The sequence below is a fragment of the Crocodylus siamensis genome, chromosome 1 (assembly GCF_052110815.1).
Source record: "Crocodylus siamensis isolate JL-2025a chromosome 1, ASM5211081v1, whole genome shotgun sequence".
In the NCBI taxonomy this organism is placed as follows: Eukaryota; Metazoa; Chordata; order Crocodylia; family Crocodylidae; genus Crocodylus; species Crocodylus siamensis.
The window spans coordinates 197,868,074-197,894,082 of record NC_143395.1 but is presented as its reverse complement, the minus strand read 5'-3'; the positions used below and the strand labels follow the sequence as shown (position 1 = coordinate 197,894,082).

Sequence of the window (26,009 nt, the reverse complement as noted above, 5' to 3'; positions counted from 1 at the left end):
ATAGAATCTCCTAACCCCCTGTGTACAGTTGGTTTCCCCTGTACCAGTGATTCACAACTAGGGTGCTGTAGAGCCCTGTGTTGCCTTGAGATCCTTTCAAAGGTGCCATGGGTTTCCATGCAGTGTTAGCACTGGTAGGTGTGCAAGCATGATAAACAAGATAAACCCAGAAATTTTAAATGGGAATCCACAATGTTAAAAATATTCTGACCTGATGTGGTCTGTCTGAGTTCTTTGCTCCAGAAGAATTGCCATAGTATTTTTCTGTAGTCAAAAAATGAGCGAAAGCTAAGAGCTGGCATTTTACAAGGTGTGCCTTGTGTCTAAAAAAGGTTGAGCACCACTGCCCTACACTATTAGGCTTCAATCCCCCATGTGCATAAAGTAGCCTGCAGGACTGGGACAAAACTCAAGATCTCCCTTGCTGGAAAGCCCCTCATAAAAATGGTGATGGGAGAAGAAAAGTTAGGAAGTTTATAAATATAAATCATAGAAAAACAAAATCCTTCCTCTGAAGTGAATTTCTTTGGGCATTTAGACAAATAACTCATCCAGGGTATGTCTACATGACACAATTGAGTGTGTTACCCAACCTTGCTTGTGCTGTATAGGAATACTACTAATCTCCAGTCATCTCATTCTTCTTATCAAATCAAAGCTCATATTTTGTTAAGTACAAGCTGGCCTGAGAAGCAGGGCTGATTAGCTTGGGCATAACACAATGATGGCTTCCAGTACCTGAGCTAGTTCAAGGCACCTATACTTGTGCAGTGAGGCTGCTCTGATGTGCTATAATTACAGCACATCAGAGCAGACTCTATTCATAGTTTTATAGTTTGTAGGGTTGGAAGGGACCTGAGCAGATCATCAAGTCCGCGCCCCCTACCATGGCAGGAAAAAAGTACTGGGGTCAAACGACCCCAGCAAGGGGTTCATCTAACCTCCTCTGAAAGACCCCCAGGGTAGAAGCCAGCACCACTTCTCTTGGAAGTTGGTTGCAGATCCTAGCTGCCCTGACCGTGAAGTAGCGCCTCCTGATGTTTAGTCTGAATCTACCCTCTGCCAGCTTGTGACCCTTATTCCTAGTCACTCCTGGTAGTGCTCGGGGGAGCAGGGACTCCCCCAATGCCTGCTGGTCCCCTCTGACTAGTTTGTAACAGGCCACTAGGTCCCCCCTCAGCCTTCTCTTGTAGCAGCTGAACAGGTTCAGGTCCTGTAGCCTCTCCTCGTAGCGCCTGCCCCGCTGCCCCCTGATCATGTGAGTGGCCCTCCTCTGGACCCTCTCCATGCTGTCCACATCCCTCTTGAAGTGCGGCGCCCAGAACTGGATGCAGTACTCCAGCTGCGGCCTGACCAGTGCTGCATAGAGGGGGAGGATCACCTCCTTGGACCTGCTGGAGATGCATCTGTGGATGCATGACAAGGTGCGGTTGGCCTTCCTGACTGCATCCCCACACTGCCTGCCCATATTCATCTTGGCATCAATGACGACTCCAAGATCCTTTTCTGCCTCTGCACTGATGAGAAGGGAGTTCCCCAGCCTGTAGGTATGGTGCTGGTTCTTCTTCCCCAGGTGCATCAGCTTGCACTTGTCACTGTTGAAACCAATCCTGTCCTCATCCATCCACCCCTGTAACCTGTCTAGGTCCAATTGCAACCTATTCTTCCCATCTAGTGTGCCCACATCCCCCCACATCTTAGTGTCATCAGCAAATTTGAACAAGGTGCTTTTTTACCCTCTTGTTCAAGTCGCTGAAGAAGATGTTGAACGGTGCAGGCCCGAGGACTGAGCCCTGGGGGACCCCACTGCCCACATCCCTCCAGGTCGAAAATGACCCATCCACCACCACTTTCTGGGTGCAGCCCTCCAGCCAGTTGGCGACCCATGTGACTGTGTAGGTGTCGACACCTCAGTCCCCCAGTTTCTTGATGAGAATGGGGTGAGAGACAGTGTCAAAGGCCTTCCGAAAGTCCAGAAAGACTACATGCACTGCTACTGTTTGCGTTTTTAATATGTGTCATTCACCTTTCAAAGATACGTCATCAACTGTACCTACTTGGTTACCATTTGGACCCTGTAGTATACCACCACCCAAAACCATTCTGTCTTTATAGGTACTGATACTGAGGGTTTTGTATTGAAATAGAGGCATAACAAGGATTGATGGCTAGAAGCAGAAGCAAGGAAAATTCAAGCTAGAAATAAAGCATGAGTGAGGATAGTTAACCTTAGGAGCAATTTTTCAAAGGATGTATAAATTTCGCCTTATTTTGCCATCATTAAATGAAGATAGCATGTCTTACTAAAAGAGATGCAACTGTTTCACCATAAATTATTGGGCTTGATAGGAGGATCAGTGAGTGAAGTTCTAAGACGGGTGTTGTGCAGGAGGTCAGATTAGATTTCCATAATCTCCATTTTGGGTTTAAAACTTGTTAAAGGTATGTGTAATAAAAGTCTGTAAACATTTGTGCCCTTTTTTGCCTTAATAGATCTTTCTGGTCAGGAAATCCTCAAGACTTCAGAAAAAAATCATATCACTACGTCTGCCCAGTGAATTTGGGTCCTGCTTGAAGGAATTTGCAATAAAAGAAAGCACATACAGTAAGTTATGTTATGGAGATCTTGGTCCTTCGTCAGACCTTATAAATCTTTGTACTCCTGTGCACCTTGCATAGGAGAATCTTAGTCTGATGGCTGTAAGGAGCAGAAAACCATACAGGATGAGGGGAATAACAGCATGTGCTGTTAAAGGCACCTGTATTGCCATCTGGGTAGATCTCTGAATGAGTTGGACTGGTTTGGAGAGGGTAGAGATACACAGGGTCCTATTCAGCAAGGTCAACACTGTAATTTTTGCAAAATAAAGCTAAGAGTGTACTGGTACATATTAACAGGAGTGTTGCAAGTCATGGGAGGTGCTTCTTGCCCTCAGTGCAGTGTGGGTGAGACCTCACGTAGAGTATTTTGTGTTGGGGCACTGCACTTTAAGAAAGACATGGACACATGGGAAAGAGTCCATATCCCTTCCAGCCCTTTTTCCCTCTAATTTCTAAGCTAGTGAGTAATTCTAATGAAGACAGTTGGCATATTCATGGACTTCAAGGTTAGGAATATATGAAGTACCTTGCTTAATTAAACCTTGTTCTCAGTGGTGACAGGAAACAGAATAAGGAGCAGTGGTCTCAAGTTGCAGCAAGGAAGGTTTAAGTTGTATATTAGGAAAAATGTGACTGGAACAAGTTACCTAGGGAGGTGGTAGAATCTCCATCCTTGGAGGTTTTTAAGGCCCAGCTAGATGAAGCCCTGGCTAAAATGATCTAGTTGGGGCCGGTCCTGCTTTGAGCAGAGGGTTGTACTAGATGACCTCCTGAGGTCCTTCCAACCCTATTTTTCTATGATTCTATGGTTAATTGGAGTGTCTGTGCTTTCAGTCTTCACTGGTGAAGCTTTCTTAGTATCTCAGAGAGAATTTAAATGATCCCTTTCCTAGAAACACCTTTAATTTTCCCACCAGGGTAGGACACCAAGGAGACTCTTTCCTCTGTCAGCTGTCTCCCATAAGTACAAATGAAAGTCTGGGATTATGAATAGTTTTTAGTCCTTAATTTGATTCATAGGGTTAAGAACAGCTTTTCACCAAACAAGGGATCAGACTTTAACCCCTTAATAAAGTTTCTACTGAAAGAATTGTTTTGGATGTGAGGTCAAAATTGCTTAATTTTTGTAATGTTGCAAGCATGTTCCATGTCTTCATTACTAGAAATAAAAAAACAGTGGCAGGATTCCAGTTGATTTCAAAACAAAATTTTAGTGATCTACATAAAGGGAGGATGGTGAAAAAATACTTCTGAGGAAAACTGGGCATGAAAAAAGCAGCTTATGATGATTTATAGCATAATTTGGAAACTTCAGATGGAACAAAGGAGCTTATTTTAACATGCTGTACATTGGAAATGTTTTCAGCTGAGAAGCCTTCTTCAGGAATGATCTGTGGAGGAAGAGCTATTTCCTTTCTCTGGTGATCCCTATGATTTCATTTAGGGTTTTTTTTCTCTCACTCCAAAACTGTAATTGTAGCTATTTATAGATTTTGGTCAAAGTTAGAGATGATGTTTATCCAGTAAAGGATAACATTATTAGTGATAACAGTCACATTTTTCCCACTCTCAAATGAACGTAATATTTATGAAACCTGCTTGATTGACAGCAATAGAAAATGTTTAATCTGTGTTGTCTAAGGTTATGTCCTGATGCCTATTATGGCAATTAAGCCCCCTCTCCAAACTTCTAGTATGTTACTTATCCGTGATCAAAGTTTTGCTTCAGGTGGAGAGTATCAACTGGGATGTGATGGGTTAAATTTGTGGGGTTACGGTTACTCAGCGTTTGTGATCAAGATTTTCAAAGCTGGGTAGGGGATCTGGATGCGAACCATCTGGTAAATCCCCCAGATTCATTTTTTGTTTATTTTGTGCCTTATTTGGATAGAGCTTGTTAGTTGTGGAAGGTTTTTTTTTTTTTGAAAGGAAGAGTTTGCATTTTGCTGTAAAATACAAAAGACGTATCTCATCCCCTAGTAAGGCATGGAGAGCCTGAATTTAATAATGACATCATTTTGATTTAGCTGTTACATGACTCTCAACCCAAGAGCAGACAGATCCTGATGGTGGCTGAAGCTTGTGGCTCCCTAGAGTTTGGAGCCCTATGTTCCAAAAAGAATGGAGAGCGATGACCTTTGGCTTCTGCAGCCATAAAGATTCATCTGGACGAAGCAGCAACAGCTGCGGCGCACAATACGCATTCATTATCATCTGCTATGGAGGCTTTTTTGGGGGCCCTTTTTTGAGGGTCACTGACTTTTTCATGGGCTTGTTCTATGACAGTCGTGGGCTTTCCATCACCCAGGGTCTAACATTCTGGAAAAGTTTCACAGAGAGGGCTCAGCCCTGGCTCATTGGGGATTTTGTTATCAATGGTAGGATTTTATGTAGTCTGGAAAGTTATGGGGGGGTAGCCTAGCACAGGGAGCACCAATGTGATATTGTTTTTGCTGGCCACCAAGAGACATTCCAGAGTATACCTTTAAGCTTACACACTGCTTTCTCATCATGTTCTGGTAGAAGGAATTACCATGATTCAATCTAAATGTTTCTGAGGCATGTATATTCATAAGTAAATAGATTAATATGTAAAGCATGCCTGTATCTACAAAGCACCTACAGTACTTACAGACACTGCATATTTGCTTGCATTAGCCACTATGCCTCTGGGAAGATAATTAGCCACTGGGCCTCTGAACCAGTTGCAAGGTGTTTGGCTTTTGGGAGCTTTCTATAACAACCACCGACCAGTTCTTCTGTTACTCTTCTCAAGCAGATTCATATGAGGCAGCCAGGAGGTAAAAGGTCTCCTCCTGCTTACTGTTATTCTGAGCCCTTATTGCTTGGGATGAATTTTTACCACTGGCAGGAGTGGCTGTAGCTATACTTGATATCAATGGTGCTGCTTCCTGTTCCAATACAGATTAATTTGTGGTTTGTAAAGATGTATATCAGTACAGAACCATGTACAGTAACCGTGTATAATAACAATCTCTGTGCATTTACAGTAACAATATTTGTTTGGCTTTTTAGAAGAGTTCTAATTCAGACTTGTTTAATACATTTTTTCGTAATAATTTTGTAAAAGCCACCACATAGTGTGAGTGAGAAGCAGAACTGACTTTAGAGACCTTTGTTAAAAGGAGAGAAATTCCTGGATTTGTCATTTATTGTGACATGTATTTATTGAAACTCCACACCTGGCAAAAAAAAAACTCAGTGGATGAACAGCGAGAGAAGGAAGGCGAGTTTTAGAATGAATCGCTTAATATAAATACAATGAGTAACACAAAGCCTCCATTATTATTGATTTCCTGGTTGTGCAACTCTAGTTTCTTTTGATCCATTTCCCAGGGACTGGAACATGTGTTTAGAATGAAAAAAAACCCCAACTCCACTGCCCAGACTATTACTATATTTACTAAAATGTCTTTGGCCGAGACGTACACTCCTCCACAGAGTTGTTTTTGATTTAACAAAACAGTAGTTGGCTTGATGTTACAAGCTTACTACCACTAATGCTATGTAAAAACTGGAGGTGTTGTTATGCTTGTTTTCTTGGAATATCATTTAAGGACTGATTTGTTTCTTCCCACCCCCCTCCCTGAATCTATCTTTGCAGCCTTTTCCTTGGAGGGTTCTGGAATAAGTTTTGCTGATTTATTCAGGCTCATTGCTTTCTACTGTATTAGCAGGTAAGATTGCATGCTGTTCTGAGTACTGTTTATTAGATGGTCCTTAAAAGTGAGTCTCAATGATTTTCTTGGTTAAACATGGTTGTAAATATTGCTAGACTGTTTTAGAAGGTAACTGAATAAATAACAGCAGAGTATGATCAGAGCTAAAAAAAACTACTAAGGAAATAAATTGTCTTATGTGGCATTGGCAAACAAAAGTCTCCAAAGATGTGGGCATTCTCTGTTTACCACAGGACCTCACTGATCTGTTTTTCAGTGAACCACAAATCCACAAGTGTGTGCAATTCATTGTGAAATCCTGCTGCTGTGGGAGGGACCAGGCCAGGTGACGACATGTGTCCTGCAAGCCTGTGGGAGATTCCCACATTGTTATCTACCTCTGCCTTTGGCACGGTCCAAGGCAGGAAATGGCTACTTGCCCTCTCTGCATCCTGTGTTTAATGAATGTGGATGTGCTGCTTCTGTGCTGTGATTTGGGGCAGAGCAAGCAGGCTGCCATTGTTCCTGCTGGCCAGAATGAAGAACGGGCCAGCAGAAGACTCACAAAAGTTCTTCCGAGTCAAACAGCACCATAATTTTAGCAACTGAACCCTACTTCTTCTCTTCAGTCACAGTTCTTATGAGAGCTGTTACCTCTTCTAGGTCCCTTGTGGCATGGATCCCAGCAGCCAGGAGACAGCAGACATGGCAATCGCCAGATCTGTGCTCAGAAGCCCTGAGCTCTGTCACTGATTTTTTCCTCTTCCAGTGAAAAGGGGCTGGAGGAAGAGCTGGGAGTCATTCTTTTCCACTCTGCTCAGAACTGGCAATACCATTAGCTTTTCTTCCATCATGGGTCAGGTTGCAATGCTGAGGGTAGTTTCAATTCAACTGCATTTCTCCTCCTCCTTCTCTAGCATTGCCAATGTCCAAACCTGACTGCAGCATTGCTGTCCGTCCTCCAAGTCAGCATGGACTACTGAAGTGTCTTTGTAGTCACAGAGACACTGTACACAGATACTTAACAGGGAGGCAGTGTGACCTGTTCCAGGGAGCACAAGTCTGAGCCTCAACCAATGGCTTCAGTTCTGTTCCACCCTGTCATTGACCTGGGTGACCTAGGGACAGTTACATGCCTCTCCCTTGATTCTCGGTCTCTAAGATAGATATAATTTTATACTTCACTCCTTTAGATGCTCTTGAGGTCTCCTAATGAACACTGCTTTCTAAGAGCAAGGTATTTAAAGAAGGACAGCATATAAACAAAGGAAGGAGTGAGGCAGCAAGGCTGCCTTCTGACTCAGAAATGCTGCTGTATTAAGAATGCAATTTGATTCATCTCTTTGAGTGGTGACTTATTTAACCAGCCCAGTAAGCTCTCAACCATTTGGGAGTGACAGTTACCAGAGGCATTTTATTCAGTAGATTGATAACGATTACTTTATATTGCAGAGCATTACAGCTGACAAAAATCATACATTGCATACATGAAACCGTTGTGACCAGGAGTGCTCAACCCCCGGCCTGCAGGCCAAATCCAGCCCACATAGCCATTTCACTTGGCCTGCAGGGCTCCCCCAGGTTCCAAAAATGTGGTTGCGCAGGACAGGTGGCAGAATGAATTGCCACTCCCCAGCTGCCAAATATTTGAATCTGTGGAGCACCCTGCAGGCTATTGTGGACTTGTGTACCGGGTTAGGCAGCACAAGGCTGGATCCAGGTGGCACAGGGCCCACCTCCACACACTGACCCCAATGACAGTTCGAGCCTGCAGACTGGCCTCACACCCCTCATCTGACCCATGAGGCTGAATGGTTGAACATCTCTGGTTTTGACAGGTTTCAGCCTTATGACTGTCCATAACAGTTGTTTCACTTGTTCTTCATTTAGCATGTGCTGAAAAAGTACCTAATGTTCATCCTCTGAACTTATTTTAGTCTAAATTTGGTTCTTTTGGAAAGTCCCAGACTGGTAGCCTTGGGGACTTGAGCCCTCTACTGACTAGTTAGAAGCAGGATTATTTGGTTTAGTGTGTTGAATCTGGACTGCAGGGCTTCTCACGGGCTGCACAACTTACCTCTGGCAGCAGCATTAACCCCTATATGTTCTCTGTGCTGCCATTGGTTGCCCTGCCACGCAATAGAGATCTCAACCTGGAAATTCTGCAGTGGGGAACCAGCATCCATGGGGTTAATGCCATCACCACAGAAAGGCAGTGGGGTGAGTAGTGGTGGCATTAACGCCCAAGGTGCTGGTCTTGCCAGCACAGTGGCTCTGGCAGCTTACAAGGGTTTATACTACTGCTGCTTGTCCTGCAGTCGAATTTGTAGCCATTGGTACACCCCTGAGGGATTCCCCTCTTGGGGCAAAGGGCAGTTTTGTCTCTGCCTTGGCTGCTTAGGCTATCAGCAAGGCTGGCAGTTAATGCCTGCTGTGATGGTCATTTATGGCGAGATTAGATTAATATATTGTTCACTGGAACTGAATCAAGATCATCAAGCTATTTGTTGTTTGTATTGCCAAAGCATCTAGAAACCCCACCTGAGATTTGACCCCCATTGTATTAGGCTGTATACGTACATGTGGTAGAAGATATGTTCATGTTACATGATCCCTATGAGTTTTTTTTAGGAGTGTAGTGGTTGTTTAGTTTTACCCACATAGTTTCTGTGAGGGTATGTAGTGCACTAGATGAAGTATATCACATTCTGTGACAGACATGTGTAGGATTCTGATGGATTCATTGTGGGGAGTACTGATTGTGGTGGCAGTGGAGATAGGTTTTCCAGATTTGTGTCCCATTTGATGTCTGTTGATTAGCAAGGAGTTTCCTTCTGATGATGAGTTTGGCAAGATTTGGCGGTTGTTTGAAAGCCAGGAGCAGGGGAGTTGGGAATATTTCTCTCAAGGTCTGCCTCTTCAAGTAGAGGCTGTAACTGTTTGATGATCACAGAAACTATGTGGGTGAAACTAAACAATCATTACCCTCCAGAATGAACTTTCACAGAAGAAAGATAAAGTTCAAAGACACCCAGTTACCTATAGGAGAACACTTTTCACAGAACAAACACTCCATTTCTGACCTCACAGTCCTTAGACACAAGGGAAATCTACAAAAAAACCTTCAGAAGACAGGCCTGGGAACAATAATTAATAACTTTATCAGACTCTAAACACCATAGACTAAACATAAATGATGGTTTCATGACTTTTTATAATTTAATTTGTGTCTTCCAACTTCTCAGTACTCCACAAGTAATAATAACCCTTGTCTATTGCTTTGAAACTACTGCTGAGTTCTTTTTGCTCCTAGTTTACACCTCTCCTCCACTCCAATTAGCTCAGCTGGTGGCTGATTAGTTCAGCTGGTTAGAATGTGATACTTATAATGCCAAGGTTGCAGGTTTGTTCCCTATATGGGACACAAGATTGGACCCAAGGGGTGCATCCCCCAGACCAGGAATTTGTGTTCTCCAGAGACAACTAGCAATGGCACATATTTGTGCCACAGCTAGTTGTCCCTGGGGAATGCCCCCGCACATGTGTACTGGCATGTGGCAAACTGCCTCAGGTGAGGATAGGGAAGCTGGGACCAGCACCTGGGCTGGCTCCCGCAGCCTTACCTTGGGTCCTGGGGCCTCCTGGAGTCCCAGCAGTGGCAATCCAGGTGCACAGAGCCTGGCTGGCAACCAGAGTGTGTCTGTGGCAGCTAGGCTCTGGTTCTGGGCAGCACACACTACCACTACGTGCACTACCCTACTTTTTTCTGGAGCAGGTTTTGCTAGGATCTCCCAGTGTCAAAGAAACCTGCTGTGCTGCAAATTAGTAGCACAGTGAATACCTGCATGTGTGGTGTCTGCCGTTTGTAGCACCACAGATGGGTCTGCAGTGCCACAGACTGCATGTACATGCTCTTAGGATGCGCCCTGACTCAGGCAGGCGGTTGGATTAGACCTCTTGAGGTCCCTTTCAGCCCTGCTTCTCTGTGATACTTAGTGCCTGCTTTCTTTGACATAGGGTTGGAGTGTTGTTGTTATGTTGTTCTTGCTGGAGTATTGGTGGTCCAGGAAATACGTGAGAAGCAAATTTTTTTTTGGTGATATCTTTTATTGGATCAACTGGATAACTGTGAGAGATTAGGCAAGCTTTCAGGCACAAATTTGCCCTCCTTTTGATGTGGGGTAAACTTGCTTCTGTTGCATATACATACAAACCAGTGTTTTACCTGGTATTTAGCTTACACTGTACTTGCTTTTTTTCCCAGAGTGGGAAAGAAGCAAGTGTGCCCAGAAGCTTGTCTAACATCTCTCCCAACTATACAGTTGATCCAATAAAAGGTATCACCAATAAAACCTTGCTTCTAAATTAACCCAGCAGTTGGCCATAAGAAAGGCTCTATCTCTTCTTGTCACCTCTTACATTTTGCTAATGATTCCATTTCTATAGAGTGGATTTTAATCTTCCCTGGCAGGCCTTTATAGTCTGTTTTGTTTGGAGGAGACTTGAGTTTGAATCCCCAGTCTAGGTCCAGTTGCAGTGTGACATCTTCCTCCCCAAGTACATTTAGGAATTATGAGGGCAGATGCAAGGCTGCCTAGTCCCTGCACCTATCCACCAGTTTACATTTACAGCCCTGCCTTCTGTCTTGCTCTACCTTCAGAAAATGACAGACAAGCCACAATGAAGAGTGGCAAGAGGATGGTACACCTAGTCATTTAGCAATCACTACCTCCAAATACTCCTTCAGTGTACTTGTAGATACCCTCACCTGCACTCTTCTCCAGGGGTTTTACCAGATATAGCTTACCTTTCATTGTCTGCAAGAACTACTTTGTTGTTTCTCAAGCAGCGGAAGCCAACTCGGTTCCCTTTCCCATTCTTTTCACACTCTCTCTCAGTATTTCCTGGGATGCAAGTGTGACTATGCATAGGACTGGGGGAAGCTGCCATCAGTGACTCTGAAAGAGCAGCAGAGGGAGTGTGTGGTATCTCTTAGAAAACCCAGGAGAGTTTCTTGACAGAAAAGAAGTTAATTTAAAAATCATGGTTGGGGTTTCTGAAAGTGCTTCAAGTCCCACTGAAGCTCAGTAGTATATGGGAGCCTGAAGTGATTCCCTTTGGGTGTTTAAAAAATCCCAAACTATCTGGGTGAAACCTGTACTCCAAAAAATCAGTGAGAATTTTGCCATGCACAGCTTGAGACAGGGGGTTGAAGGGAAAGTAGAATTTCAACCATGTATATTTTAAGCATTGCAAGACAGTCTATTCCAGATTGAACGGAGGTCAGCTATTAAGTTACAGAACTGCTGACATTTTCCTTAGTTATGTTTGTGAGTACATTAACTCTCTGTATGTGTTTTTCAGGGTGTAAAGAGAAATGATAAACAATCCAGTAATCCAAGAGCTGTGTTATCTGGCTATAGTCTTGAAAATAAATCATCTCAAGACAAGTTATATCCCTGATGTGAACAGGGAACTATTGTTCCAGAATATTAGGACTAGGGGGCACCCACTGAAATTAGTAAGTGACAGGTTTAAAACTAACAAGAGAAAGTACTTTTTATGCAGTGCGTAGTTAACTGAATTCACTGGCACAGGAGGTGGTAGAGACTGATACTATAGCCAGGTTCAGAAAGGGACTAGATAGATCCATTGATAGTAGATTGATTAATGGCTATTGAACAGAACTGTTGGAGATGTTTCCTCTGGCATCTCTAAGCCTATAATGGTGGGTGTGAGGGAGAGCATTGAATAGGTGACAGAGATCACTCTAGTTCAGAGGTGCTCAACCTATGGCCTGAAGGCCAAATCCAGCCTGCAGCACCATGCTGCCCAGAGTGCAGGGCTTCCCATGGGTCTGGAAATGTGGCAGTGGGGATGTGATAATACCACTCTCCTGCTGCCAAATTTCCAGACCCATGGGGAGCCCTGTGCCCCGCACAATGGATCAGGCACCCAGTCTCAGCACACAGGGCTGTGTGGAGGTGGTGCTGGACCCAAGGGCCCAATTTAAGTGCACAAGGGCAGCACCAGGCCCCAGAGCCCAATCCTGGTGTGGAGGGCTGAGATGGGGGGGATGCTAGGCCCCTGGGCCTAATCCTGGCACATGGGTGGGAGGGAATGATGCTGAGCATGTGGGATCTAGTCTGGGGGCAGGAGGGGGTGGCACTGGGTCCTTGGGCCCCAATTTCCTGGGACCCGATCCTGGTGCTTAGGGCGGGGTGGGGCAGTGCCAGGCCCATAGTGCCTAATCTCAGCACGTGGAACAGGCAGAAGACAGCATTGGGCTTCTGGGACCCAATCCTGGCACATGGGAATGGAAGGGGTGGTGCTAGACCCCCAGGGCCCAGTTTTGGCACACAGATCTTGAGCCAGCCTGTGGACCAGCCCTGCACTCATCTGACCTGTGGAGTAAAAGGAGGAGCACCCTGGCTTTAGAGATACCTGGTTCAGTGTTCTCCCTGTATAGCATCTACTTTTGCCATTGTTGGAGACAGATGCTGGACTCCATGGGACCATTGGTCTGACTCAATATGTCATTTATGTAAATAGAGGAGCACGTAGGACACTTGTGTTCCATTACTAGTTCTAGTTTATTCTTGGTACATGGGCACCTTTGTTACAAATTTTGCAATTTTTGTAGACTTTGCTGTTGAAGATGTAGTTAATAACGGTGTAGAGACAAGATACAATGTACAGATACAAATGTTTACGCAAAGTAATTGGGCAAAGCTGTTGAGTCCTTAAATTTGTGCCTCAAAGAATTTATATACTAGATGTGGTTTGCAGTTATGCACTATTAATGTAGCCCCATATGTACACATTCATTCTTGATTTTAGTACCCAGCAAGTGGAAAAAGATAACAATGGCATCGCTGTAAATATATTTGTGTTTGTTCAGACTCAATGTATTGTCAAGCTACTGTAAACTGGAACTAATATATCAGAGTTCACACACCTTTCTATACTGCCTGCTAGAAATCCTCATTTGTTTTCTTTTTTTTTTTTTTTTTTGAAAAGTGGAGGTTAAATTTGAACGGAAGTCAACACTTCGGTCATAAAACAGGAACTCTGGGCCAAGTTCCAATTATGGCAGATGAATATTTCAGCCATCCAATAGATAATCGTAAAAGGCCAGTAAAAAAGCTGCTTGCTGGAGAGAAAAAGATCAGTGGGGCTCAAGAAGCGAGTCCAAAAGATTAGTGTTCTGATTTTGGTTTACTCCACAGCCACTTGTCACCATGCCAGCAATGTCAGTGGACTTCAACATGGGTAATGGCTGTATTATACTTCATTAAGTGGCCCGGAGCCAGGGCAGAACCATGACCTGCAGCCTGCGTACTCCAGGCTGGAGTGTGCAGGTAGTAAATCGCAGCTCTTCCCTGGCTCCAGGCCACGCTGTCACTGCTTGAAGATCCCAGCTCAGCCCCGGAGCCACGCACCTTGCTAGTGCTGCTGGGGCCAGTCTCCACAGAAACAGGAGCCCCTTGCTATCACAGCTGGCTGCTGCTGGGGTCTCCAAAGAAACCTGCCCAAGCCACGCAGGTAGGGGCTGCTGGGAAATGGAGTCCAGGCAGATCCACCATTTTGCCCACCCCTGCTTTGTCAGAACAGATCAAAGGGGCCTTAGAGTAAACAAGACTCTGCCTTGGAATCACTGAATATGTTGGAAATGAGCATTTTGTAGCAGAGAACAGTAATTATAAAACTTGCCAATGCTTTTGTTTTTCTTTTTAAACCAAGGGATGTCCTGCCGTTCACCTTGAAATTGCCTTATGCTATAGCAGCAGCCAAAACAGAGGCTGAACTTGAAGATATTGCTCAGCTGGGACTGAGTAAGTATGATTAACTGCATAGGCGTAGTTTCTTGTATCATTCCATCAAGGTCAGGAAAATAAACTTGACAACAGATATTGGTAAACAGTGACCCAGGTTACATTTTAAAAAATTGTTCTTGTTATCAGAAGTGTAAAAATCTGGTTATTCTCAACTGGTAGTATACTGCACTAATTAAACTCTCTGTAATGTGCTTGACTGCACAACTGCTATTTGCTCTCTAACTGTATGCATCCTGACCTACAGAATGTGTGGAGCTGATCCAAACTCAATCCCACCACTAAGAGATGAAGGTTTGGTGCAGCCCATCCTTTGCTGTAGGTTAGAGCAGTGGGGGCCAACCTTTTTGGCAGGCATGCCACAAATTATCCTCACACCCTCCCCAAGTATTGCTTCAATCCTTTTCCCTTACCTGATGTGCTGCTCAGCTTTCTGCTCCTTGCCCAATTTGCTGCTCTGCTTTCAGCTCCACACCTGATCTGCTGCTCCATTTTCTGCTCTCTGCCCTATTTGCTACTGTAATGCCTGTTCTCTCCCCAATCTGCCAGGTGGCACACTCAGAGACTGCTCATACCACTTGTACCACCCATGCTGCAGATTAGCCAATAGCCATTTCTGAGTTAAAGTATATGCAGATGAATTTAAAACAGCAGATGCAGGCTTGTGCAACACAGGTCTTAGTTTTGGTAGCTTGCTGTGATTGTCAGGAGAGTCTGGGAACTGTGGGTCATTTTGAACCAAATTCCATGCTCAGATTGATGCATGCTTATGTTAGGAAAGTTTTCAACACTGTTAAGAGGTGTGTTGACACAAGCACAAGTAGGAGATATACATTGGCATATTGGCATAAGGGGGGTTTCCAAGTAGAAGAAAAATGCCTAGGCATCTCTCTTGAAAATGCCACTTCCTCTAACTAACCAAATACAGGCTTGTTGCAGTATGTACCCAGAGCCCACAGTCTATGCAAAATTCAAATATGGGCCTGTAACCAATGAAATGTTGAGCAACTCCTGCTAAGTGCTGAGTGGCCTCATTTCCTTTGAAAGTCAGTGGGAACTAAGGGACACTCGGTAGCTTCTGAGATATGGTTTCTACACCAGATTAACTAAGGGCAGATTTTTTCCCCCAGACATTTGTCTGTGTAGCAAAATAAGACTCTAAGAGAAGGGCCTGCAAAGCCATAGGTTCATAGATATTAAGGTCAGAAGGGACCTCAGTAGGTCATCAAGTTCGACACCCGGCCCTGGGCAGGAAGGAGTGCTGGGCTCAGATGACCCCAGCTAGGTACTAGTCCAGTCTCCTCTTGAAGACCCTCAGGGTAGGGGAGAGCACCACCTCCCTTCAAAGCCCATTCCAGATTCGGGCAACCCTTGCTGTGAAGAAGTTCTTTCTAATGTCCAACATAAATCTGCTCTCTGTCAATTTGTGGCTGCTGTTTCTAGTTACTCCAGGGGGTGCCCTAGTAAATATAGCATCTCCTATTTCCTGCTGCCCTCTCCTGATGAATTTATAGGCAGCCACAAGATCATCTCTCAGCCTTCTCTTGCGAAGACTGAAGAGATCTAGGTTCCTCAGTCTCTCCTCACAGGGCCGTCCCTGCAGGCCTCTGACCATATAAGTGGCCTCCTCTGGACCCTCTCAAGAATCTGTGGATTGCTCCTGAAGTGCAGTGCCCAAAACTGGATGCAGTATGGCCTGACCATTGCTGCATAGAGGAGAAGCATCACCTCCCTGGACCTGTTCGTCATGCATCTGCTAATGCATGATAAAGTGCAGTTAGCCTTGTAGATCATCAACCATGACTCGAAGATCCCTTTCTGCTGCTGTGTTGTTGAGGTCATCTCCCAGCTTGTAAGTGTGTTAGTGGTTCTTTTTGCCCAAGTGCAACACTTTGCACTTGTCTTTGTTGAACTGCATCCTATTTTGTTCTGCCCATTTTTCCAACCTGTCCAGAACTGCCTGGATCTGGTCCCTACCTTCTGTGTGTTAATCTTGCCCCATAATTTTGTATCATCTGTGAACTTGGACAGGGTGCTCTCCACGCCCTTGTCCAAGACACTGATGAAGACATTGAATAGCACCAGTCCAAGGACGGAGCCTTGCAGGACTCTACTGCCCACATCTTTCCAGGTCGATATCGACCCATCCACCACCACTCTCTGGGTGCGACCCCTAAGCCAATTTGCCACCCACCTGACTGTGGAATCCTAATCCTCTACATCACAGCCTGTCAGTTTATTTATGAGAACAGCATGGGATACTGTATCAAAGGCCCTCTTAAAGTCTAGGTAGATGACATCTACCTCAATTCCTGCATCTAAGCATTTTGTGACCTGATCATAAAAGGAAACTAGGTTAGTCAGGCAGGATCTACCTGCAATGAATTTGTGCTGATTTCTTTTCAGCATTATTTCCCCTGCTGGGCTCCCACAAATGTGATCCTTAATGATTTTTTCCAGAGTTTTCCCAAGGATAAAGGTGAGACTAACTGGCCTATAATTTCCTGGTTCCTCTCTCCTCCTTTTCTTGAGAACAGGGAACACACTGGCCCTTTCCACTCCTCTGGGACCTGACCAGAGCACCATGAGTGCTTGAACAGCCATGCCACTGGCTCTGCTATGACACTGGCCAATTCCTTCAGCATCCTTGGATGAAATTCATCTGGGTCCGCTGATTTGAACACATCCAGCCCCTCCAAGTGCCCTTCACTGAGTCTGCACTAACAATTGGTGGGCTGGTATCCCTCCTGTGTCTATCTATGATCCAATTGGGAGATTTGTTTTGGTCTGTGTTTAGGAATACAGATGCAAAAAACTCATTGAAGAGCTCAACTTTGTCCCCCCTCTCTGTCTCTGCCATACAATATTACTGTATAACAAGTCCTGTAGATCAGGCATTGGCAACCATTTGTCACCATGGCTAATGCTTGTGACCTAGCCTCCTGCTGCAGGATACAATCTCTGCCTCCCCCAACCTGTCTAGGTTTACCTTCACTGCCAACCCTTGGCCCCTCTGCAGTGAGGGTAAGCACAAGCACAAGACAGAGGGAGGTAGGGCTGTGGAAGGGGATGCTGAGGAGGGGATGGGCAGCATGGCACAGCTTCATGTTACCCTAATTCCCCATGCCACCCTGGGTTGGGTTGGACTTTTTCAGGTGGATCCAGCCCATAGGCTGTAGGTTTTCAATTCCTGTTGTAGATGATAATATATTGCATTTACTTTGCTGTAGTAACTCTGATAATCAGGAATTCATGTTAAGGTTTTCACCTTTAAGGTTTGCGGAAGAGAAAAGAATATTGTCTTTTGCCTTGATTATCTTCAAGGTTAAGTAAGTGAATGGAAGTTTAGATCGACATGGGCTGCAGCCTGGCTATGAAATGAGCAGTCTCTTCAGTGCTAGGAAGTTAGTCAGGCCAGCGCACCCCAAGAAAGAGCATGGTCAACTGGAATGGGGTGTGGCTAGCATCAAGCACTAGGGTCTCACTATCCAAAGATGATATTCCACTGCTCAACCAGTCCCCCCATCTTCCCTCTCCAGAGACATTATGCTTGTCTTGGTCCAGTGCAGATGAAGGAGCACCCTTGCTCGGGCTCTGTAAGCCCTTACTGATCCTGGCTGAATTTGGGTCCTGGATTTTTACAACTAATATTTCTCAAACTTGAGGGGACGAAAGGCCTGGTTAGTAGGGTGCGATCATGGGCCTGGGAGAGCCAGGCTTAGTTCCATGTACCTACCACCAAAGCCTTTCTGTGTGATCTTGGTAAGTCATTTAGGGAGAGGTTCACAAACAATGTTGGCAGAATTTAGGCACCTTAGTTCAAAAGAACAATTCACAAAAACACCATCCAATTCAGTTAGGTGCCTGAGACTCCCTATCTGCCTACGTTGTTGCCAGAAACCTACGTAGGTGGCTAAAGTTCAACTACTGCATGTACCCAGAGGTGCTATTATCTTGGCTGAACTAAGTGCTTGAGGACCCATCTCCCACCTAGGGTTAAGGGGAGTTGCACATATCCCTGTGTGGATGTGCCCAGTCCTACTGGGCTGGACTTAATGTCCTGGGAGGATATGGCCCATGACAGGTGAGCTTGGCACTCTGCTATGAAGGAATCAGAATGAGAATAGGACATCATCGTGCCACCATGGTTGGCAGTAGGAGGGAACATAGCCACCAACTTGCCCTGGCACATCTCCCAAACCCTACATGTGGAAATTGATTTCCAGTATCAGCAGTAGTCATACTTGAATACAAGCAACAGCCATTCAGTCATTTCAATCATATATGTAAGTTCTTGGAAGGACCTGACCACATCATTTTGCTCTGAGCATACATAACACTGACTGACAGTCGTGAGTGCAGTACCCATGGCCAGTCTTATTCAATAACACAGTCTGAAGTGGAGGTGGAGATACTGAACCTTTATGTAAGTGCTATTTATTTACTTTGGGCTGAGCGCTTCACTGTTGTGCTAGTCGAGCAGAAGAATGCTAACTACTTGGAGCCTAATTCAGGGCTGTCCAACCATATGAACATCCCCTGGTTCTTCACCATCATGTGGGCTGCCCAGCATCGCACCCACCGCTGCATGCCCAGTGTGGTTTAGCTTGGTCCCTCTCTACTTCAGGCTGTCCAGCCTTCCCCTGGCCCACACCACAGCACAGGCAGTCCAGCTCCCCCCATCCAGCTGTGCAGGCAGACCTCCTCTGCAACACAGGCAACCTCCCCCGCCTCACCTGCTGCATATGTAGCACTCATCCCCACTCTGTACAAGCTACATGCACCACCCACCTGCAGTGAGGGCAGCCTTGTCTCCGTCCTTTGCCATGCGCACAGCTTTGACATTCCAGCCCTTTCCCAGTTGCCAGGGCAGGAACAACATGGGTGTGGGGCAGTGGGAGCCCACAGACCACGTGCTAGCCCTTCAGAAGCTGCATGTACCCCATGGTCTGATTCAGTGGAGTCTGTGAGGTTGCTGTGGGAGCAGTTGTCCGGTTTCCGTAGATGTTTTACTACCAGGTGTTTTACTGAAGATGAGGGGACTTTTGTTAAAACTTGCCAAGTTAGTAAAAGCTTTCCATACCCTTTGTTTTGCACATTTAATTGGTTTATGAGCTGAATAGGATCTAAAACCTCGAGCAAATTGCGTAACTCTTACATACTCAGAACTGCAGCCAGAACGATATTTAAAGGGACCTGAATACTTGAACCAGTGTAACTAAGGACTGCCAAAGGGACAAGACCTGTTTCATTCATCTTGTGCTTAGCTTGCTTACTTGCTTTTTCTCTAAATGTGAAATGCTGTTGTTTATTTCCAAAACGTAAAGCTACAGTAGTAGTTCTGGTGATTTCAGTACAGCTAGCTGAGTGACACCACTGAGAATCTAGCTCGTAGTTATCTAATCAACACATTGGGTATTAGCTTATGTCTATTTCAGTCTCAAAACAGTAATAATGTGTACCCTACAGTGATTGTTCCTTTCTTTATATCCCAGTTTACTTGCAAACTTCACTGTGTAGACTGTTACAGTGATTTGCATTGGCCTAGATATTTATAAATGCAATGGTTGAATAGCTGTAGCCTGACTGTATGTGTGCAGCCATGCCGGGTATTTTTTATGAGGCTCATTAAGAAATCTTAGAAATGAAAGCTGGCCTTGATTTCACCATGCTTCAGGATGAAAATATTGAGTTGAATGTTCTGAAAGCCAACTGCATAATATTTGCATTCTTATGTTAACACAATAATGATTTTCAGATTTTTGGAGCTCTCCGGCTAACAACAAACCCCAAAATCCTTCACCTCCCCATAGGCCTCTGCCCTCAGACAACACTTACAAAGAGTCACGTCAGCTCTGCCTTATAAATGGAGTGCATTCTATAAGAACCAGAACGCCTTCGGAGCTGGAGTGTAGCCAGACCAACGGAGCCTTGTGTTTTATTAATCCTCTCTTCTTAAAAGTGCATAGCCAGGATGTTAGTGGAAGTTTGAAAAGGCAGAGCCCAAGAACTCAAGATGTGAATGGCACAGAGAGGCCTCGCTCTCCCCCACCCAGACCGCCACCACCATCTATTAATAGCCTTCTCACAAGTCCTCAACTTTCCAGGACTATAAAGCAGGCGAGCATGTCAGAAACAGTCAACCATAACAAATATAGGAACTCGGATTTGCTGCAGAAGAAACCAACCCCTATTCCTCCTCCCCGGCTGAAGAAGCAGGCTGTTAGCTCAGAAGTGGAAGGTAATGCAAAGACCTCAGCAGTAATTCGACCTAGTCATAATTCAGTGCATGGGTCAGAAGCTGCTAGCGTTCCAGGTGAAGCCCCGCCTGAGCACAGTTTAGCAGCTTGCAAAAAAACCTTGGCTACAAACTCTGAGTCACAAGTACAGTGGAATGGAGGCAGGCAGAGACTGAGCGACATGAGCATTTCCACCTCCTCATCAGACTCACTGGATTTTGATCGGAGCATGCCGCTTTTTGGCTATGAAGGGGACACGAACAGTAGCCTGGAAGACTTTGAAGGGGAGAGTGACCAGGAGACCATGGCACCCCCTTTGAAGCCAAAAAAGAAAAGGAGCAGTTCCTTTGTTCTCCCCAAGATTGTGAAATCCCAGCTTCGGAAAGTAAGTGGAGTTTTTAGTTCCTTCATGACCCCTGAGAAGAGGATGATCAAGAAAATTGCAGAAATGTCCCAGGACAAACGCACTTATTTTGGGTGCCTGGTTCAGGACTATATCAGCTTTCTCCAGGAAAATAAGGAATGCCATGTTTCCAGTACAGACATGCTGCAGACTGTTCGGCAGTTCATGACACAGGTTAAGAACTATTTGTCCCAGAGCTCTGAACTGGACCCCCCAATTGAATCACTGATTCCTGAGGACCAAATAGGTAAGATAACTTGCTTTCTGTGTTGGTAGGGCACACACAAAATACTTTTAATCTGTGGTCACTGTCTTTGTGCCAATTTGAGGGGACTTGCTTTCCACGGAAAACCTCTAGACACATACCTTTTCTTAAGCACAGAGGCAATGACTCTTAAAACCCATGTTAAAATGAAAGCTGCTATTGAGATATGTGCTTAAAAATAATAATAATGGTGAATCCTGATCTTAATTTGTAAATGAGCAAGTAACTTCTAAAAATGCAGTGCTGAAATGTCACCCACTGACACTATACTGTATTTCTCCATATTACATGGAAATGTTTATTTTTAAATAAAACGGGCTGCACATAAGTTAGTCGCATATTGCAATCATAAAATATGAACGTACTGCAAATGAACAACAGATGAGGGAATAGGGGACATTTCATAACAACTTACTACCAAAGTCTGTCTCATTCACTCTTAATGTGCAACACTGCTTCTACTCGATGTTGTTATCTAAACAAGAGATTCTTATGAAAAAGGAGAGGGAGATGCTAATCTCTGGATTTCTTTGCTTCTCTGTTACATGTCTATAAGTATTTTATCAGTATCTGCAGATGATGGGTATGTCTGAATGCCCATATTTTACTAACAGAAGGGGATTTGTGTATTCACAAAAGTGAAATAGTTGCCACTGTATAAAAATCTCTACTGTTCCTCAGTTTTGATGCATCTCCACAGTATTAGTAGAAGAATTTAGAAGCTACTTTTACGGGATAAACATCCCTGAGGGCAAAATACTTTCTTCATGAGCTCATCTGAGTCTTAATTTACTTGTTTTCCGCCCCCTCCCCCCACCAAGAACCCAGTGTCCCAACAATATGGCTAATGTAAAATTGGCAGATATTTTTTTCATTGAGTATACTTAGTGATTTTTGTGTTGAAATGTTGGCACTTTAAGTAAGAGGAACTTTTCCACTGTAATTCTCTGTTGGTCAACAATAAGGAAATGAGGCTAACCACGGAAATAATGTACTGTGTTTAGTTTAATCACAATTCAGTCTCTTTGAAGACAGATTACTTTAGTTAGTTAAAAATATCATGTGAACATTTCATGTAACATAAGGTGAAACTTGCAGTGTTATTGCTTTTTGGCTTCACTCCATTATTATTTTTGTTGTGCTGCTTTATAATGTTGAAGGTTTGACAGGGAAACATATAAAGCTGGTTTTCTTGGAGTTTGGCTAAAATTCTGGTTTGACTTGCACTGCTTATGTCAAGGGTGTGGTTAATCCAGCTTGTGGGTCTCCAGAGGTTGTTAAAATGATGCTTGCTTTTGAGTGTCACAGTAACTTCAACCAGCTGAGATTATAGAGCATTGTAACTAAATGGCATTGATTTTCTTTAGCAACTGAGAGTCTGATTGTGCAATTACCTGGTTTTAATTTCTACAGTGAGGTAGCTTAAGCAAATGGGTAATTTATTATAGTTGAACTTTAATATATAGTTGAACTGCTGTTTTGTGCCACTTCTGGAGCCTAAAAACAACCATGGCAGAGCAAGAACATCAAATGTTGCTGACCTAAGCAGATAGCTATGTGGCAGACAGAGTTAGTCATCCCACATAGAAAAACCTTTTTACAATAGAACAAAGGCTAACCTCCTCTGTCAGCAAGTGTTTTACTTCACTGCTTCAGTATTGAGTTGCAACCAGAGTTTTCGTTACAGATTAAATGTTAATTAAGCCTTTCTTTTCCATTTATGCCATTAGACAAGGTTTCTTACTCTGGGTACATCTGACTTGCTTATAAGTTGACAATACCTTCTGGCATGTTACAAAAATATTCACATAGTGTCCGTCATAGACAATTCCATGGCTGTGAGGATGGCAAACAAGTAGTAGTATTCAGAAGCTCTGATCTTTACAAAGGTACAGTTATGTGCCAGGCCCTGTACAAACAGAGATCAACATTCTGCCTAGCTCAAGGACTTCACAGATTTAGAGCCACAGGCACAGCTATGTCCACTGGGAGGTCTCGTGAAGAGGGCAAGCAGTGTTTGCACAACTCCACTTTCATGAGGGGAGGGCAGCTTCAAGGTGCAGCTGTGAATGCTGGATATAGAGATGCTCTGAGTCATCACATCTTTAGCCACCTTGGCTTCCTTGGACAATTCTATCCACTAGCCCAGGAGTGGCTCTGCAGGCCAAATGAGTGGCGCTAAGCCAGTTCAGGCCGGTGAGTGGTGCTGGCCAGTTCAAACCTATAGAGTGGCCCTGCATGCCAGATTAAGCATGTGTCCTGGAGTGACTGGAGTGGACACAACATGGTCCTGCTTAGATGACTCTGGAAACATGCTGCATGCTGGAACTGGCATGGAGTAAACCCTCTACGTGGTGTGATCCCAGTGTGGCTGGAATTGGTACTGTGTGCCATGTGCTGAGCCATCCAGCACAGCCTGCATGCTGCTGCTGCTTCTTCATCATCTTCTGTCCTGAGATTGTTGATGACAGGTATTTAACAGAATTTACAGATTCATTAGAATCTGATATGGCCCGATGTGAGTGACCCTGGATGCTGCCTGTAGGTCAACTTTGAGACCCATAGACAACACAAGGGGCTGGATGAATGGGCTGTGTGGGCCGTATCTTTGACACCCCTGCGCTAGCCAATACCTATTCCCCACAAGTGGATCATTTGCTATAGGCAGCTCATTTGTCTGCAGCCAGATTCCCCTTTTTTAAACTGGCTGTGCCACAGTCTGGGTAATCTAGGCTGGTGGTATGAGCCAGGGTTTAGTCAAACCCCAGATATTCAGGTAACTGAGCTCCAGTTTCCAAGAGCTCTATTTAATCACGTGGGTGAGTTGTATTCTGTTGCTTTGTTCACTTTGCAGACTCTTGAAAACAAAAGGCCTTGTAGCGAGTGGATCTTTCTTTCCTAGAAGGGGTCAGATCAAATAGTTTAACTTCTGCCAAATCATCAAAAGAATGTGCCCTAGTCTGCCTAATTGTTCCTGACAGGTGCAGCTTAATCTTGGTGCTGTCAACTGTTAACCGTTCCTGAAACAACAGATTTCCCATGGTAAAGACAGGGGCAGGATTAGGATTCAGGAGACAATGCGTATGTAACTTCTCATCAGCACCAGTGGAGAAATAGAGAAGATTAGTGAAATGCCAAGAGGAATTAGATGCCCAAATTCTGTCAGTTTTCCAGAGGAGGCAAGGGCTTGATTTACTTTTGTTCCATTAAAAAAATCTCCTTCATAAATTAGGGCACTAGTTCTTTCTGGTCTGTTTTGTTGGGCTATTAAAAAGTGGAGAAGTATGTTTTTTATGTTTGTGGGCAGTAAGTTAGCTAAAGTATGTTGGGACCCCCAAGGAAGCTGAAGACTGGGGTAATTAAAACCCCATTTAATTTCATTGGATGTTAAGCATCTAACATGTTTAGGTCCCATTTGAAACTCATAACCTGATTGCCTTGTTTTATTATTTAAACCCCCATAGTAACTATAGTGCAAAGAGTTGTCTGCATCTAGATTTATACACCCAAATACAGATTGGGATTGAATCAGAAAAATCCAGGTCAAGTACAAACTGCATTGATGTGTATGCAGATTGCGTATGTAGAGCTCTTTGTTCATATTTCATAAGTTTTTTGGACCATGGGTAAAAAAGAGTCAGTACTGTTGTTTTGTTGGTGCCACAGAGAGGAATGTGAATACTTGCTGAAGTAAGTTGTGGATAGAGTGGATCCAAACCCTTGACCTCCAGCCTGAGCCTTAAAATGATAAATGCTCCAAGAAGTGTCTAGTTATAATACAAATAGATAATGAAGTTTTAAAGGCACTGAGAAAGGAAAGTGCCTGAATATAAAGTAGACTACTTGTCTGGCATGCTTTGCACGTATATTTTAATCCAGGGCCTATTAATATCATGGAGAATGACCAGTCCCTCCATCCAGGGCATTTTTTGTCACTGGCTTTTAGAATCACATTATGAATCATAGATACTTAGGGCTAGGAGGGACTTCAAGAGGTCATCTAGTCCAAGACCCCTCTACACTGAGGCATGATCAAATATATCTAGCCCATCACTGACAAATGTTTGCCTAACCTGTATTTTAAAAAGCCCGCTGAAGGAAATTCCACAGAGTCCCTAGGCAGCCTTTTCCAGTGTTTAACTGTCTATATAATTAGAAGGCTTTTCCTAATGTCTAAATGCTGCTACTTTTTTTTTTCTGTGAATTAAACCAAACACTAGTTATTCAACCCACAATGACCACAAAGAGCATTCAGTCACTGTCGCCTTTGTGGCAGTGCAGATATCAGAAGATTTATCAAGTCCCTTCCTCAGACTTTTCTTTTTAAGACTAAATAAACTTAATTCCTTCAATGTTCATTTCTAGGCCACATTTTCAAAATCTCTCGTCTTTCCTGTTGTTCCTTTCTATGCTCTCTCCCATTTATCTGTGGGCACATCTGCATGTGCTATTAATACGAGCAATAAACTCTGGTGCATATTGCACTAACATTTATTGCTCCTGGGTGTGGCATTTGAACATGCTTCCAGGACCACAGCACACTGAGCTGGGTTGGACCAGTTCTGGCTGGCAGGGAGCCTGGGGGGTCAGCCTGCCAGCTCAGGGCTGCTCCAACCCAGCCCAACGTACAGCAGAGGGGCTGGCTGGGGCACAAGGGTGCTCCAGTGCGGGGTAGCTGGCAGGAAACTGAAGGATCCTCATGCCCCAGCCAACTGGGTAAGCATCTACACGTACATTGCTGCACACAAAAAACCACTGCAGCAGGGTAGTATTTGTATTAAGTTAATCCTGCTGCAGAGTTTATTCATTTCCTGCCAGGGTAGTATTTGTATTAACAAGTAGCCCTGCTGTGGAGTTTATTCATTTCCTGCTGTGTAATAGGGCCACATGTTTAGACACTGAGATGTTTACTGCAGAGCTAAATGGGCAACTTCGCAGTAAACATCTTGTGTAGATGCACCCTGTATGTCCTTAATTTGATGAGCC

The 26,009-nt window shown here is 44.3% G+C and overlaps 1 protein-coding gene across 3 annotated transcripts in view; it reads left to right on the top strand.

Moving 5' to 3' along the window:
- Positions 1–26,009, top strand: part of RIN2 (Ras and Rab interactor 2) — a 156,233-nt gene that overhangs the window by 104,425 nt on the left and 25,799 nt on the right. For all 3 annotated transcript variants that reach the window (XM_090052047.1, XM_090052037.1, XM_090052055.1), the window contains 4 exons: positions 2,494–2,605; positions 6,227–6,299; positions 14,025–14,116; positions 19,875–21,005. In XM_090052047.1, coding sequence (XP_089908173.1) covers positions 2,494–2,605; positions 6,227–6,299; positions 14,025–14,116; positions 19,875–21,005 — 1,408 coding nt within the window. The remainder of the gene's footprint in view (positions 1–2,493; positions 2,606–6,226; positions 6,300–14,024; positions 14,117–19,874; positions 21,006–26,009) is intronic.